This window comes from Hyaloscypha bicolor, assembly GCF_002865645.1.
Source record: "Hyaloscypha bicolor E unplaced genomic scaffold K444scaffold_13, whole genome shotgun sequence".
In the NCBI taxonomy this organism is placed as follows: Eukaryota; Fungi; Ascomycota; class Leotiomycetes; order Helotiales; family Hyaloscyphaceae; genus Hyaloscypha; species Hyaloscypha bicolor.
The window spans coordinates 1,428,834-1,445,602 of record NW_020194515.1 but is presented as its reverse complement, the minus strand read 5'-3'; the positions used below and the strand labels follow the sequence as shown (position 1 = coordinate 1,445,602).

Here is a 16,769-nt window from a genome sequence, read left to right as displayed (position 1 = left end):
TTCTAGACTGCAGCAGCCACGGAGGTAACTTCTGATGGTGTGTCTCCCGCAAGCTAGCCGACAGGATGTTTTGGGCAGAACATTTGCACCGCCCACGTTAAGAAAAGACACTTCTTGTTTCGGTATAAGCCGGACCATTGAGGTGCCTTTTCTGTGCCTTGTTGCTTCTCAGCTCCACACACATGATCCTGAAGGCTGCTAGATCCTTGCTTTCTACCCTCTGACAGGTGAGGACGTCGATCCATAAGGTAAGTTTGCGGCTTGGCAAGAGCCTGATGGCCCACAGCGTGCTTTCACCCCATCGTAATCTTGAAACTACAGAAGAATCTCCGCAAATCAATACCGACCTCTCCCAGAAAACATCAATACCAATCCTCAACATCATAGATATCAATATCTTGGACATCAAACCTGCTATATCTTGTCTCCTCATTCAGACACTCCCGTACGCTTCTTCACTTGCCTTTGCGTGCCCCAAACCTCCTACGACGTGCTTTCTACACCTGTGCGACCACCCAAGTAAACACCACCAAGCTTAAATAAATCCCTGCTTTGCTAGATCCTCTTCTTCTACTTTCAGCTTTTGGAGAGTGTTTGCAGCTATAATCCAGCGCTTTTCTTTACACGGAGACAGAGACGAACACATTAACTTCGTTACAGATCTCACGTACATTCAGAATGGCATTTTCTCAACCTAGCCCCACTTCAACACTCGACGGTATATATACCCCAAATAGTGTGGAGTCCCATGGCCAGGTCGCTATTTGTGGCTTTGGATTGCGTCTCCCAGGAGGGATTAAGAATGGCGACGAGCTCTGGGACCTTCTGATAAACGCCAAGGACGCTCGAGGTCCTATTCCAGCTAGTCGTTATAACACCGACGGCTTCGATAACTCCCTTGGAGCCCGAGATGCTATAAAAGTCAAACATGGCTACTTCCTCGAGGGAGAACTTTCTGGTCTCGATACATCCTTTTTCACGTTGACTAAGAACGAACTTGAGAATTGTGATCCACAACAGCGAATGCTCCTTGAGGTCACCCGGGAATGCCTCGAAGATGCCGGAGAAGTCAACTATCGCGGTCAACTTATCGGTTGCTATGTCGGGACTTTCGGGGATGACTGGTTGTTGATGAGCGCCAAGGACTCACACCAAAGTGATGGCTATTCAGTAACCGGCCACTTGGATCTCATGATCGCTAATCGCGTCTCTTATGAGTACGACTTTCGAGGCCCAAGGTAAGTTAGATCGTATCTCAAATAGCGCAAACTTAGTCATGTTGACACCTTTTCCTATAGTATGGCAATCAAAACAGGTTGTTCAGCGTCGCTTACTGCGTTACACGAAGCGGTAAGAGCCATTCAGAATGGTGATGCAACAGCCGCGGTGGTAGCGGGCACAAGCCTCATAATGACTCCCTCTCTCACATCTGCTATGACAGCACTTGAGCTCCTGTCTCCTGAAGGGTCATGCAAGACCTTTGATGCTGCTGCGAATGGATTTGCCAGAGCCGAAGCCATAAACGCAGTGTACATCAAGGATCTTGGAGCTGCGATTCGTGACGGCAACCCAATCAGGGCGGTTATCCGAGGCACAGCTACAAACAGTGATGGAAAAGGACAGAGCCTAGTCACTCCAAATGGAATTGCCCAGGAAGCCCTTATTCGAAAAGCTTATGCAGATTGTGGCTTAGAGCCACCAGATACAGCTTTTGTGGAGGTAAATGCACTCAAAACCACATCGAGACTAGCGGTTCGTTGACATCCCAGTGCCATGGTACCGGTACCGCAACGGGCGATCCAATTGAGACGACCGCGATTGGCAAGGTGTTCGGGTATAGTGGGGTGTACATTGGCTCTGTTAAACCAAACTTGGGCCATTCAGAAGGTGCTTCTGGTCTCACCAGCTTAATTAAATCTGTCTTGGCCTTGGAACGCAAGACTATTCCGCCAAACATCAAGTTTAACACACCTAACCCCAAGAGTAAGTGTGTGAATAACACTCGAGAGCGGAAGTGACTAACGGAGAGTTCAGTTCCTTTTTCTGAGTACAACATGACCGTCCCCGTGATTCCAACTTCATTTCCACCGGATCGATCCGAAAGAATCAGTATCAATTCATTCGGAATCGGAGGGACCAACGTACATGTAAGAGAAATCCTGCCCCATTTGTATATTTAGTCGCTCTAGAGTTCCAACACTTCTTTTTAGGTCATCCTGGACTCTTTTGATGTAACTGCTTCCATGGCAAATATCGCGACAGTTGCAAAACCTGAGCTGCTTCTCTTCTCCGCCAACACGAAAACATCTCTGAACGAGCAGATCCGTTTGCACCAGGAGTACATTCGCTCCAACTCATCCATCGCCTCTGACATTGCCTACACTCGTTCAGTCCACAGAGAGCACTTGCCTCATAGGGCGTTTGTCATTGTCGATAATCGCGACTTCATCGAGACTGCCAGTGTGCTGAAAGTACCGGAGAGCATACCGGCCGTGACTATGGTATTTGCTGGACAGGGAGTGCAATATCCTGAGATGGGCAAGGAATTGATCTTAAGTGATCCTAGTTTCCGCGAAGACATCTTGAAGATGGATCAAATCTTGAAAGGGCTGAGGTTTCCGCCGGAATGGAACCTAATGGGTATAGACCATTGCTACCATCGACATAACGGAATATGCTAACTGTGGGTTTCTAGATGAACTCTTGAAACCGCTGGAAACAAGCCAGATTCACAAATCATCGCTGTCACAGCCGCTATGTACAGCACTCCAAGTAGCTCTTTACAACAAGTTTGTGGCTCTAGGAGTTGTGCCCATGGCCGTCGTCGGTCACTCAAGTGGCGAGATTGCAGCTGCTTACGCTGCTGGATATGTTTCGATGGAAGAAGCCATCATTATCGCGTACTATCGTGGGTATATCACGAGGTACTCTCTTGGTGGCGGTATGGCTGTCGTGGGCCTCGGGGCACAAGACGTGTCCGAATATCTCACCCAAGACGTAGTGCTGGCTTGCGATAATAGCCCAAATAGCTCCACAATTTCAGGGGAGGCTTCAAAGGTTGGTAAAGTAGTAGATGATATCAAGCAGAAGATACCAGATGCTCTTGTTCGGACTTTGAAAGTTGGCATAGCATATCACTCCCGTGAGGTCTTTTTGTAGATTGTTTTGCCCAGTATTGATGCTGACTTATCGATAGACCATATGATCCCTCTTGGTCAGGGATATCAAGATTTGCTTGAGGAGGAACTAAAGAATTACGGAACAAGTCAAGAGAAGCCGAAGGCTGCCTTCTTCTCTTCGGTGACGTGCATGCTTATGGACGATTCACCGCTTCCTCCGTCGTATTGGGTTACAAATCTCGTATCCCCAGTACGATTTTCGTCAGCAGTCTCTAATCTGATTGCCCATAAAGGCGCCGGAATATTCCTGGAGATTGGCTCGCATTCAGCATTTGCACGTCCTCTACGACAGATTTGTGCAGCAAACGACCAGCCATACAACTACGTTCCAGCTATGGTACGTCGCAAGAACTGTATCATCAGTTTCCTCGCCGCGGTGGGCAGATTATATCAGGAGGGTGTTCAAATAGACTTCAGCTCGCTTTATCCAACAGGAAAGGCATTGCCAGGACTGCCTACATACCCGTGGGATCACAGCACCTCATATTGGAACGAGAGCCGTGTTTCCAAGGCTTGGAGAACCCGGAAGTATCCTCATCACTGCCTCCTAGGTTCTCGCCTCTTAGAAGCCGCCGACATTGAACCTCAATGGCGAAACGTGCTGCATATCGAGGACGAATCCTGGTTGGCCGATCACAAGATCCACGATGACATTGTATTCCCTTTTGCGGGATATGTTGCCTTAGCTGGAGAAGCAGTAAGGCAAATTACACACTCAAATCCTGGCATTGGATATCGTCTACGACATGTTGTCGCCCACACGGCGCTGCTGCTATCATACTCACAGCCGACTGAATTGATCACAAGCCTTCGTCGCTGTAAGCTCACCGACAGCGATGATACCGACTGGTTTGAATTCTCCGTCATGTCTTGTACTGGACCAACTTGGGTCAAGCATTGTGATGGGCGAGTCGCTCTTCTCAATAAAGTCAGACCCAGTTCTTGGTTACCCGAGACACTGCCTCGGAGTGTTGGCTGCGCCCGCTTCTATGATGAAATGACCAAGACAGGCTTTGTATATGGCGCCGAATTCCAGGGCCTTGCGAACATCTCGTCCTCGACTACAGAGGAGCTGGCCACGAGCGAGATCATCAATCGAAATAATAAGTCTCGCGATGTGTTCACGTTACACCCAGCAACCATTGACGCATGCCTCCAACTGCTCATTGTTGCTATGGCGAAAGGGCTCATGCGCAATCTAATTGAGCTGTCGGTCCCCACTGTTATTGAGGAGTTAGAGATTTCATCAGGATCGGATATCAAGCACGCCCGGGCATGGAATCAGTTTGGCGACAAGGAGCTGACGTGCGTAGAGTGTGTGGCTGGAAAAAAGATGGTACTTCATGCCTCTGGAATCCAGCTTCTCCCTCTCGAGGATAATATCGTCTCCGAGAGGGGAGATGTTTACGGTGCTGCACGTTTAAATTGGTCGCCTGACTTTGATTTCGTCGATGTCTCTATGCTATTCTCTCCACCAAAGTCTGACAGGATTGAGACAAGACTTCAAGAAGAGATGGTGTTGCTGTTTATCCTGGAGACAGCCGAAAAGGTCAAAGCTCTTGCCCCGTGCCAACCTCACTTCACCAAATTCCGAGACTGGTTGAACAGTCAGGCCGATGTTGCCAAAACTGGCACCTATGAGCTGGTAGAGGATTCAGAAAGATATGTGAAGTTAACCAGCGAAGAGAGACAAGTGATGATCGATGAACGTGTCACCCCTCTTATGCAGATGGGCAGACAAGCTGTTACTACGGGCTTGAAACGAATCTTCGACAATGCCGAGAGATTATTCACAGGAGAAGCTGACACTTTGGAAGTTCTCTTAGAAGAAAATATCCTTGCGAGGATCTACGATGTCATCGGTTTTGACTATGCACCCTTCATCCACTGTCTTGCCCATACCCGACCGAATCTTCGTATTCTTGAGGTTGGAGCAGGAACAGGCGGGACAACAGAAACGATCTTACGCAGCCTCACGAATTCAGGTGGGTTGCCAGCATACACAACATATACTTTCAGCGATGTCTCAGCGGGTTTCTTCCCAGCCGCGAAGGAGCGGTTTGCATATGCCTCGAACCTGGAGTTTAAAGTCTTCGACATCACGAAGGAGCCCTTTGAGCAGGGGTTCAAGGAATCATCGTATGATCTCATTCTTGCTGCAAACGTCATCCACGCAACCCCTTTCCTGAGGCAGACGTTGAGCAATCTTCAACCACTCCTTCGGTCAGATGGTATGCTCGTGATGACTGAGATCTGCAGCACTTCTCGGGGTTCAAGCTATATCTTCGGCAATTTTTCGGGATGGTGGTTAGGTGAAGCGGATGGTCGCCAGGACAAACCTTATGTATCCGCGTCCCGGTGGGATGAGGATTTGAAAGCTTCCGGATTCACGGGACTTGATGCAATTGTATACGATGACGAGGGGCCATACCGCCAATGCGCCGTCATTGTGTCTAGGAAAGAGAAGAGCATAAAGATCACAAGTAAATCCCGGATCACAATCTTATCCGCGGATTCTGAAGGAGAAGTTGCTCGTTCCTTAGCTGAACACTACCTGGCGAGAGACTGGGAGGTCACGATTTGTGGGCTGGGAGACGGCCTACCTCAAGACCAAGACATCGTCTCGTGCTTGGACCTAGAAACCAACTTTTTCGAAAATATAACGGAACAATCATTCACGGCTTTTCAAGCGCTGCTTCCCTCTATGGGCACCAATAAAATCCTTTGGTTGACGAATCCATCTCAGATAAAATGTCACAATCCCCGCTCAGCACAGACTTTAGGCGTCACTCGAACGATCAGGTCGGAACTTGCACTTCAGTTTTACACTCTCGAAATCAACATCAATGAATCCCAGTTTGGCTCACTGGTCGACAAGGTTTTCAACAAGATCCGCGCACAGGAAGACAGAGATAAACTCGACTCCGACAAGGAGTTTGTCGTCGACAGCGGTATTATCTGTGTTGGTCGTTATCAGCCATTCTCTATCATGGAGGAAGTACGGGTCAAGAGCAACGAAGGTCACAAACGTGCCACGAAGACACTGGAGATTGGGAAATCTGGCATGCTTGAAAGCTTGACCTGGAAGACAAAGCCAATCCCTGAAACGATTTCCAACACACATGTAGAAGTTGAAGTGCGTACTGTCGGCATCAATTTCCGGGATGTTAGCATCGTTACTGGCCTCATGTCTGCTGGTTCATCTTCATCATACAATACACTTGGAATGGAAGTCGCAGGCACAGTCCAACGGGTTGGGGACGAAGTCGCCGGGCTGAAAGTTGGTGATAGAGTAATGGCTTTTACCATTGACGGTGGCTTCTCTACGACTGTGATTCTTGCTGAGCACCATATCATCAAAGTCCCGGATGAGATGAGCTACGAAGAAGCCGCAACCATACAGGCTACCTTTGGAACCGTTGTCTACGCTTTGCTAGATATCGGCAGGTTGGGCAAGGAACGAAAGACTGTGCTGATTCATTCAGCATGTGGTGGAGTAGGTTTGGCTGCAATTCAAGTGTGCCAGATGATGGGAGCAGATATTTTTGCCACGGTGGGCAACGAGCAGAAAAAGGAACACCTGGTCAACAACTACGGCATCCCGAGAACCCACATTTTCTCTTCTAGAGACTCGTCGTTCTATGAAGGCGTAATGCGAGAGACTGCAGGTGTTGGTGTCGACTTGGTCTTGAATTCGCTTTTTGGGGAGCTCTTACATGAGTCTTGGAGATGTGTTGCTCGGAATGGAGCCTTTCTGGAGCTTGGAAAGCGCGATCTTGTGGGATCAGGAAAACTTGACATGCGCCACTTTTTGGATAATCGGTCTTATTGCGGTGTTGATATGCTGTACTTGGTGGCTGAGCGTCCTTTAATTGTTCGAGAGTGAGTCTGGCGCGCCCGTTGCTCTTCCAAATCTCGTTCACAGCTAATTTCCCTCAACAGCGTACTCCAGAGAACTTTAGACTTCTACAGGCAAGGTTTGCTCAAGCCAATCCAGCCAATCACTCCATTTGCTGCAGTGGATGTAAAGCGTGCTTTCCGCCATCTTCAGACAGGGGAGCATATTGGAAAGCTCATCGTAAATATGCCGACTGATTCTTCTGAGCTCGAATCATCGCTCGACATTCAACCTATAGGATTCGACCCGGACGCAGCATATTTACTAGTCGGTGGTCTTGGGGGTCTTGGAAGATCTCTCGCTACCTGGATGATTGAGAGGGGAGCAAGGAATCTTGTATTACTCTCGAGAAGCGCCGGGATAAGCGAAGAGAGCAAGGCCATTTCAGAGGAGTTGGAGAGCATGGGTTCCTCGATCACAATGGTGAGAGGAAGTGTCGACAACATTGAAGATGTCAAGAGAGCGATTGAAACATTGAGTACACCAATCAAAGGAGTTTTCCATCTTGCGATGATTCAAAGGGTAAGTTGACAGCTTTTGTTTACACATATATTTTCTAGGCTAACCCAAACTAGGACTCTCCATTCATCGACATGAAATGGGAAGACTGGATCACTGCGAATAAGCCAAAGGTGGACGGTACTTGGAACCTTCATCAAGCTTTCTTGGGCCAAAGCCTGGATTACTTCTGGCTGGCAAGCTCGCTAGTGACAGTCATTGATCAACCAGGTCAAGGGAACTATAAAGCTGCAAACACCTTCATCGAGGCGTTTGCCCAGTACAGGCATTCACTTGGCTTACCAGCATCAGTTCTCAGCATCTGCGCAATTGACAATGTCGGGTTCTTCACCGAGAATGCTTGGGCTGTACGGAAAACAAAATCTCAGGGACAATGTTTCCTGGGTGAAAAAGAATTTTTGGACTGTGTGGAAGCTTCGCTCCTGAACTCATGGCCTCAAGAACGTTTCAGTAGCGGCTCTCCGGCCGCTATTCCCTCCTCGGGTCTGACATCTCCCTGGGAAGCTACAGGCCATATTACTATGGGACTGAAATCGGAACTCCACCTAGATGATCCCAAAAATCTAACGAATTGGCGCCGAGATTGTCGAATGGGCATGTACCACAACATCCCAAGAGAAGAGGCAAAACCTTCTACAGCCGATTCTACCCGCTTAACCCAATTTTTGAAACTTGTGGCGGAGGGTGAGACTGGGAGTATTTTGACAGACGAAGCAAGCATTGACTTTCTCGCGCTGGAGACTGGCCAGAAAATCAATGACTTCTTGCTCAGGCCAAACGCCGAGGTCAACGTTGCGCTCACTCTTTCTCAGATCGGTCTCGATTCGCTCACGGCAATTGAGTTAAGGCGATGGTTCAGGCAAGCTTTTGGATTGCAGATTAGCGTTTTGGAGATCATGGGCTCTGGCTCTCTTAGACATCTTGGAGGAACTGTGGCGGGGAAGTTGAGTGAAAAACATGGCCGCATAGACTGAAAATTGTTTAAGCTTGCTTACTCCAGGCCCGAGAGGGATATTCAAGCGAGCATATATGTTTGGAAGAGAAGGCTGGTTTATGAAAGGGAAACTGGAGCTGTCCGCGTTTTCAATTGCGTGGTTATTCGAACAACTTGCACTGGCTTATTTGAGTCTCTAGTATATCCTGATATCTGGTACTTTCCCTCATATTTCAATAGTAGTTGCTATGGATATGAGGCTCCCTTCTCTTCAGGATGTTCAAATGTACCAACTGTTCAGGGGTTAAAATGGAAAAGGGGGGAGGATCCTCGGCTAAATGTCATACGAAGTAGCCTCGTTTTTAGCGCCGCTTAGTCAGCGTTGGACTATCCGCGCCTCGTTGTAGCCTCCCTCAACACTCAACCTCCCACCATGATCAGATCAATCACTGGTGAAATGGTCGCTATCATCTTCAAGTATGGCGGCATATCTGCAGCAATCTTGGTTGGCCTGTATGCCGGCCTGCTGGGACTACTCTCAACCTCCGCCTTCCAAACCCACGTTGTTTACCTCCACAAAATCCAGATGACCTGGTTCAAGGATCTAGACGTCCCCGAATCTTTTGGATTCATGCGCAATCAAGTTACCACCTTCTTCCTCGAATCCTCCGACGGCGAAAAGCTACATGCATGGCACATTCTTCCGGTCGAACTGTATCGCAAACATGAAGTTGCCCTCCTCGGAGAGCCTGCTGGTGTGGTTTCGGATATCACTTCTAGACACGCGTTCAAGCTGCTGCGTAATGATCCTGATGCTCGACTCATTCTACATTTCCATGGGGCTGCCGGCACCGTTGGTTCAGGCTACAGAGTCCCCAATTATCACGCGTTATCCGCAGGACAGCCAGGCAAGATACATGTGTTGACATTTGACTATCGAGGTTTTGGGAGGAGCACTGGCACACCCTCGGAAGATGGGATTCTGCTCGATGCTCATGCAGTTATCGACTGGGCATTGAATGTTGCTGGTATTCCACCCAACAGGATTCTCGTCTTTGCCCAATCTATGGGTACAGCTGTAAGCGCCGCTATTTCCAACTATTTTGCACTGAAGTCTCCGCCAGCGGTTTTCGCAGGCACAGTTCTAGTTGCGCCATTTATAGATGCGGCGACACTGGCGTCATCGTATCGTTTGGTAGGTACCATTCCCCTATTATCGCCTCTCGCGAAGTTCCCGGTATTATTCAACTACCTCCAACGCTTCATGCGAGATAAATGGTCAACCAAAGACCGCATCGCACAATACATACGAACCAATGAAGCCAACGGGGAAATGTACCGCATGACTCTGATTCATGCTGAGGACGATTATGACGTTCCTTGGGACCATACCACAACTCTCTTCTGGCACGCTGTCAATACCACTACACTTGTAGGAATAAGTTATGACGAGCTTGAAGAGAAGAAAACCGAAAGAAAGAAGGATCTTGGGGCCGCTGGATCGGTCATGGAGTGGCACACGGAACATGGGATAATTCGAGAGGAGATATTGAAAAGTGGTTTGCATGATGTTATCATGGGAAATCCAGTAATCACCATGGCCGTCATGCGTATTTTTCAAGCGTTGGACCCGTCATTCACGTGCTAAGTAGAGTGAAAGCTGGAAGAATAGGAGGCAATTGATGGAGTCATCTATGACCTGGTTTTCCTGCAATTTCAATATACCATGTGCCGTTGCTATTTGTTGACATACCCATCTTGTTTTGCTGGTATTGGACTGCTTTTCACAAACTCTATAACGATGACCCACATGGGGAAGACAGTCGCTCTCCTGCTTCATTCTTAGATACATGATGTGAACGCTAAAGAGTCGTTGGATATACCGCAATGGCATCTTTCTCTTCGAACCGTTCTTCAAAGGAGATGTATTCAATAAGTTGACGCAACATACGTCTCATAGATCGCAGGATCTTCAGCTCTCAGTGCAGCAGTGACCTCCCCTATCATGACAAGTCGGCTAAGAAAGTAGAATGCAGGTGACACGAGACTGATCATGGTCAGCGGGCCACCCCAACGGAAAACGACCTTTTCGAAATGCATGAAAATAAGCATAGAGAAAATAGACATGGGTGCAGCAAAGCGCCCCAACCAAAGTTCGACTACCGTTGGGCAAATAGTGATCCATGAGATGAGATGGAGTGCTCCAAACGGAACTCCAAAAAGGCAGATCGCAGGCCAAAGCTTTGAATGATTCGGCTTTGGGTCCCAGTGTGCAACTACAGTTTCTTTGACTGCTGCTTTGTCTATAGCGTCGCTGCATCACAGCAGATACCTTCTTCAATGTCCATCGCATGCTCGACATTCTGCTTTGGTTTCTCTTCTTGTTGAGCAACATACTCGCCCTTTTTGATCCGAATAGTCTTTGTGGCCGACGTGGCCATAGCCGCTTATCCTCTCCCTCCTTCTCAAATACACGAGGGGTGAGATACCAGACATTCCAGAGCGACACATGTTCTTCCAAGCTCTCATTGTCAAACTTATTGCTAACCGCCATTGATTCGAAGATGATTCTTTGCTCGGGCAGCATGCTCAGCAGATCGGCGACAGAGGGTGTCTTGATATCCTTGGGCTTGATTCACCAGAAGAAATATGTGGCCGCGAATAATGGGATGTAGATGAGTGTCATCGATTCGAGCTGGGACAGTGGAAACCCATGGGCAGCGCGCATGATACTCTGTGCCACGAACCAGAGAACTTGACAGAAAGCTACCACTTTCACGGCGCTGTCTGCATTGCTCTTGTCCCGAATCACCCATTCGTCGAGACCCCAACTTTCGTGGTCCCTCCAATCAATGAGACGTTGCTGCAGCAGCCAGGTGTACTGATTCGGCCAAATCACTCTATCCCCACAGTCTGTTCTATACCTGAGAGCGAGCATGCTAACGTAGAAAGCATGGATGAGCTTGAAATCGTCTCCCGCGATTTCCACGCACTCTTTTTTCATCTTCCGGCACTGAGTCCATTCCTGCAGTCCTTCGACGGCGATGAATTCTGGCGCGAGGATGGCCTTGATGAACAGTGTAATTTTGTACATTGCGCCAAGCAGTCGACTTTTGTACACTCGCGGATGTATCACCACCCAGGTGCAAAGAAATATGGTGAAAAGACAGGTAACAACCAGAGTCAGCGTTCCTCACCCTGGAGACTCATACACCCAACCAACCAAGGCAGGCTTCTCATCGCAGCCAGAGCAGGATGTCGCGTTCATCGCAGAGAGGCTCCAGTCGCACGGTCATGAGGCTGTCGCCAACCCATTCCTAGGGTTCATGGATGAACATCTCTTCCAACGAGGCACGGAGTGATTTCTTACCTCGACGGGTTCCCCCAGTGCTTGCAGTTTCCAATTGGATCTGGTTGCCGCACGTTTGAATCTAGGACCAGCCTGTGCTCACTATGGCTGCACTTTTGAGGTTCACTCCAGCAGCGAGCGAAATTAATTAAAAAAGAAATGCACAGAGCAGATGGAGAAGGCTGGATGTCCATTATCCGGGTAAATATAGCACTGTTAGTGTAACCATGCGATACTCCAGTCTCCTGCCCCGCGCGTAGAAACCGCTAAAATTTATTTCACTTGCTCCAAACACCAACAGAAGCAACAGACCCCTCCTCGGTTTCAGCTGCAGGCATTTTCATGACCTCTTCTCAGAACAGAAACTCGTTGTCATGGCTGAGTTTCAAATTTTAGGAACCGACCTAAAGATAGTTCCCGGTTTTCAGCACTCTTTCCCACGCCCGAGTTTGGTATGAACCACCTCGTCATTGGAGGGAATCCTACGACGCGGCATGCACCAGAACTCAGCCGCGTGTCAACCCCGCCCCACATCTTCTTCTCTCTTCCAACTCCATCTAAAAGTGGTTCCCAAAGTACCCGCAACCATCGCCAATATGCGGCTCCTCAATATCAAAACCTTAAAGTTGGAATGGTTCCATAATGCAGATGTCGCTCCTAGCTACGCCATCTTGTCTCACCGTTGGGAGGATGAGGAGGTACTATTCGAGGACGTTGAAGAGAAGCCTGAAACTCGGAAATTGCGAAGCCTGCAGAGGAAGCTTGAGGAGACTGAACGACGCCTCGATGCGCTTTCTCGCAAGATCGAAGGTCAATCACAGACTGATGTGCTCTCTGATCCGCTCAGTGTCCGGCCAGTCTCTGCCAACACTGAATCCAGTGTCCAAAGATCCCCGGATACAGTGGCCCACGTCCATGAATCCCAAGCCGCCAAGCCAGATGGTTGGGCAAAGGTTTTAGCCTTTTGTAAAATCGCAGAACAGTTTGGCATATCATATGTTTGGATCGATACTTGTTGCATTGACAAAAACAGCAGTACCGAATTGTCCGAGTCGCTCAATTCTATGTTTGCTTGGTATCGATGCGCTACCTTGTGCATAGCGTACCTCTCTGATGTCAGTACGGACTGGGGGAATAAAGATTCTTACAGGGGACTCTCACGACGTCATCCAAAATATAGAGGACATCCACGTAAATCGGTTTGGTTTAACCGGGGATGGACTTTGCAGGAATTGATTGCACCGAAGGATGTTTGGTTCTACAAGCGAAACTGGACTTTTCTCGGGATTCGATCGGAGCTGATTGATGAACTTCATGAGATTACTGGTGTTCAAAAGGAGATACTCCAAAGGAATGGCCTAGAACATTTGCACACTTTGAGCGTTGCAGCACGGATGTCATGTAAGCGCTGGTCAACACCACTATTTCCTCTTTGTTCCTGGAACACTTGGGAGCACTTGACTTCCCCTTGTCTTGGCCAACTGTATACTTTGGAGGCTAAATTTTGGACCTGGTAGGGGCGGCGAATCGAGAGACTACGAGACCAGAAGACCTGGCATACTCCCTCCTAGGTCTTTTCGGCGTCAACATGCCCATTCTGTACGGCGAAGGAGAGCGAAATGCATTCTTCAGACTGCAGGTGATGATATTTCAGTCGTTTTCCGATCACAGCATCTTTGCATGGAAAGCATTGTCTTTACCTCGTGTCTCGCGGTTAGTTGCCGTCCTTTCCATTTCTACTCTCACGGAAGCCTAATTGAATCTGCCGGCAGTAAAAAGTTCTTCGGGAGCGAGTATGAGGAGGTTGATCTGTTTGCCCCATCTCCACGCTGCTTCAAAAAACTAGGCTTTATTATGCGCCTGAAGCCCGATGACCTAAATTTTGTGGGAAACATCAAACCAGTGTCCCCGTACTCCATGTGTGCCCGACTACAGATGCGGCCACTTCGCCAGGGTGACAAGCTTTTCCAAGTAGATGAACTCCGTTTCGAGACCATGTTGGGCCACTTCCGTATTGAGGGGAACAAAAGACGAGCCATTATGATCACTCTTGCCCAAACCGGACTCGGGCGATATCGTCGTATCGTCCAACAGTCAAGTACCGACAACGAGGCCCTCGATCTGCAAGTTGTCGACTCCGCAGTTCGTTTCAAATCATTTGAGACTTTTGAAATGAACGATGTCCTTATATCGAATCCTCGACCCAGTTTACCTCCGAAACATCACGTCAACAGGGGGATGGTTCCAATTGCTCTAGATTGTGCTATTTCGCTCACGGCCGGGGTAGAAGTTGGGGGTTTTTGGGGCGAGGTGGAGGAAAACGTGGTGATCGAGAATGTATCGGGTGAGACAATCTACACGGCCCTCCTCCGGGCATACGAAAATAGAAGGAGAGATGGACCGCACCAGTATTCAGTCGCATTCACAATCCGCAGTATAAAAAATGGGGAAACATATGGATTGATTCTAGCCCTGCTGGATCGGGAAAAGTTTGGCGTGTCAATTGTGCATGACTTGAAGGAGCAGGACTTCAGATATCGCGGATTCTTTGATCGCTGGCTCGAAAGCCGGGATGTTGCAGAGTCGCAAGACCTTACGCGAGATGTCATCAGCTATAAACTTAAAGATGGAACATATCTGTTCTTGGGCTGCGATGGCCAGGAGATGTTGTCTGGATGGGGTCGTCCAACAGAGTCTGATCGAATCACGATAGGAGATATGATCCGAGACGACCGGGAGGACTCAATCTTTGAGTTTCTAGGGGGTCTAGGGCTTCCAGAGATATTAAAGTATTCGCGGAAAGCTCAATTGAGGGTAGGAATAGTAGAATAATGCACATGGCGTTTTCGATTTATTAATGGAATTAGTTGAATCCTGTGAGAAGAGCACTCCCCCCTAGAGGCTACAGCTTATCACGCAGTGCATGCGAGGTCTTCAACAGGGATACCGGAATATAAAGCGTTTGGAGTGATATCATACCCAAGCGTCGGTGGTAGAGAGATGTGGCACGTCGTACTCCGCGGAGAGGTGTGATTGAAGATCAAGACTGTCCCGGGCAGCTTTCAGCTATGGAAGATAACAATGGCTCTACATCGTCAATAAAATATTCCAAAGATTAACAGGCAAAATGTGATAAAGACTTGGAAAAGGAGCTCCATATTGGCACCCTTTTCCTTTTCGCTTAGGGCTCCACATGATGTTAATTCAATACTATTCCCGAACCCTTGGAGTGTTGAGAATGAAAAGTATACTTGCAAGCAAAAGTCTGCCATTGCCAGCTTGAAGAAACTTGATAACACCAAAATCCCAACCGTAGCTCCCTCTAGTCCTAGGTTCCTGATGCCACTGCAGTCTTGAAATGACCACCCTAAAGTTCTAAACACTCCCATCCCTAACCCGGAACTCCGTCTCAACTCTAATCTCTACGCTCTCAGCATTCTTCTTCAACCCTGCATCCCGGTCCGTCAATCTCCACTCCGCAGCCTCCTCGATCACATCAAATCCCTTTCTTGAAACTTTCCGTCTGGTGTCATTAATCGAGAAATACGGGTTCTGCTGAGGATGCAAGAACGGGTCGAGAAAATTCATGGATGAATTTTTGAAAGCAATGGTCGCAGGTGATGATAGACGCATAGATAGTCCCAACGTTGAGCTCGATAACAGATCAATATGCCGCGCCCGTGCTGTTCCAGAGGAAGTTGGGTGTTTGGAACAAGGTTGTGAAGGTGGGGAGGCGGAGAAAAGATGCTATGTATGCCATGTTACACCATCACCAGCCTCAACTCCTCGAACATGCCAGGGAAAGAAGGGGGAAGGGCAGTCATCGCATACGCTCCTCAGAGAGAAGCAGTGCCTATCAGGAAGATCTTTTCCATCCTCGGCCTTGATAGATATTTCAGAATGAAAATTGAGAGAATGAGGATCAGGAGGTTGGTGGCGTTGTTGATACTTCCGTTCGCAAGATACAATGCATCTCGGTTAAGCACTCTCTACCGGGAATCGTGCTGTCCTAGGAATAGGCAATTGGATGGCAGCCAAACGTGCAGGAGGGTAGCGTTACGAGCGCGAACATGATGACGAGCATTACGGAGACGTATATGGTTTGTGGGTATGGCCTGGCGTAGAGATGCGTAGGTATTGTTCGAGGATGGACAGTTTAGTTAAAAGGCTTTTTGCCGTATAGATTACGATGCCAGCATAGGGTGACTACAATGAATTAGCAAAATGGTTAGACAAGATTGCGGATTGTACCTTGAAATAACGTGGGATGTTTGAAGGATAGGCACAGCTAGATGCTTTCCTAACCCGAACCGCACCTCTAAGAGCAGTCAGAAATGATGAAGGAGCCATAGAAAAAGGCAACCGAAACCGCGAGGGAGCAAATCTAAAGAAGTTATAGAAACTGGGCCATCACTATCAAACAACATTTACTATCGCAAGTGCTATATATACATCATCTCGTGGAGCATTCTTGAACAGTGATAAGAGCTAACATAGGGAAATTTGCCACAACGGCCAAGATCTTGCTCCTCTAAGTGAGACGTTGATGCTCGTTCATATTTGCACCTGGTCAAGATATTGAAAAATGTCAAATCTTCGCAATTTGCGATGTTGGTTCCTCACGCGTGGGTGAAAATACCTACGGATGCCTCAAACTCAGGAGCAGCAGTTTTGCAACGCACAAGGTTTGCATTCTCGGTCCCTCCTCAAGTCAGAGAGCCACAAGTTCTTCGTGAGCTCATTCTCTCTGATATTGAAGAGCAGCCTTTAGACGACCGGTTTTCCCTCGCGAATGAACTTGCCAAAGCCGTCATGCTCGTGCGCTCCCCAGATTCGTCCACAAGAACATCCGTCTTGAGACAACTCTTATCCTTAAAGTCGAGCATGGCG

At 48.3% G+C, this 16,769-nt stretch overlaps 5 protein-coding genes across 5 annotated transcripts; 3 read left to right on the top strand and 2 right to left on the bottom strand.

The window, feature by feature from the left end:
• The first annotated feature begins 272 nt into the window (after window positions 1–272).
• K444DRAFT_551906 (KR domain-containing protein) lies at window positions 273–8,896 on the top strand. The gene is made up of 9 exons (XM_024876566.1): window positions 273–1,238; window positions 1,299–1,719; window positions 1,770–1,983; window positions 2,035–2,147; window positions 2,211–2,640; window positions 2,696–3,142; window positions 3,197–7,061; window positions 7,122–7,599; window positions 7,653–8,896. Exons 1-9 carry the CDS (start codon window positions 679–681, stop codon window positions 8,568–8,570), a joined length of 7,446 nt encoding a protein of 2,481 aa, XP_024743643.1. The 5' UTR covers window positions 273–678; the 3' UTR covers window positions 8,571–8,896.
• A 52-nt stretch (window positions 8,897–8,948) lies between these two features.
• On the top strand, window positions 8,949–10,495 carry K444DRAFT_607054 (alpha/beta-hydrolase). Its single transcript, XM_024879104.1, has one exon. It carries the CDS (start codon window positions 8,964–8,966, stop codon window positions 10,176–10,178), a length of 1,215 nt encoding a protein of 404 aa, XP_024743642.1. The 5' UTR covers window positions 8,949–8,963; the 3' UTR covers window positions 10,179–10,495.
• Window positions 10,460–11,624, bottom strand: K444DRAFT_639769 (uncharacterized protein; the record flags this gene model as incomplete). Its single annotated transcript, XM_024884416.1, has 3 exons — window positions 10,460–10,844; window positions 10,891–11,118; window positions 11,170–11,624. The coding sequence occupies 3 exons, from the start codon at window positions 11,622–11,624 to the stop codon at window positions 10,460–10,462; spliced, it is 1,068 nt and encodes a 355-aa protein (XP_024743641.1).
• An 851-nt stretch (window positions 11,625–12,475) lies between these two features.
• Window positions 12,476–13,635, top strand: K444DRAFT_516931 (HET-domain-containing protein; the record flags this gene model as incomplete). Its single annotated transcript, XM_024873721.1, has 4 exons — window positions 12,476–12,592; window positions 12,690–12,725; window positions 12,815–13,280; window positions 13,397–13,635. The coding sequence occupies 4 exons, from the start codon at window positions 12,476–12,478 to the stop codon at window positions 13,633–13,635; spliced, it is 858 nt and encodes a 285-aa protein (XP_024743640.1).
• A 1,207-nt stretch (window positions 13,636–14,842) lies between these two features.
• K444DRAFT_125260 (uncharacterized protein) lies at window positions 14,843–15,411 on the bottom strand. Its single transcript, XM_024870414.1, has one exon. The coding sequence runs from the start codon at window positions 15,266–15,268 to the stop codon at window positions 14,975–14,977; it is 294 nt and encodes a 97-aa protein (XP_024743639.1). The 5' UTR covers window positions 15,269–15,411; the 3' UTR covers window positions 14,843–14,974.
• Between the last annotated feature and the right edge of the window lie 1,358 nt (window positions 15,412–16,769).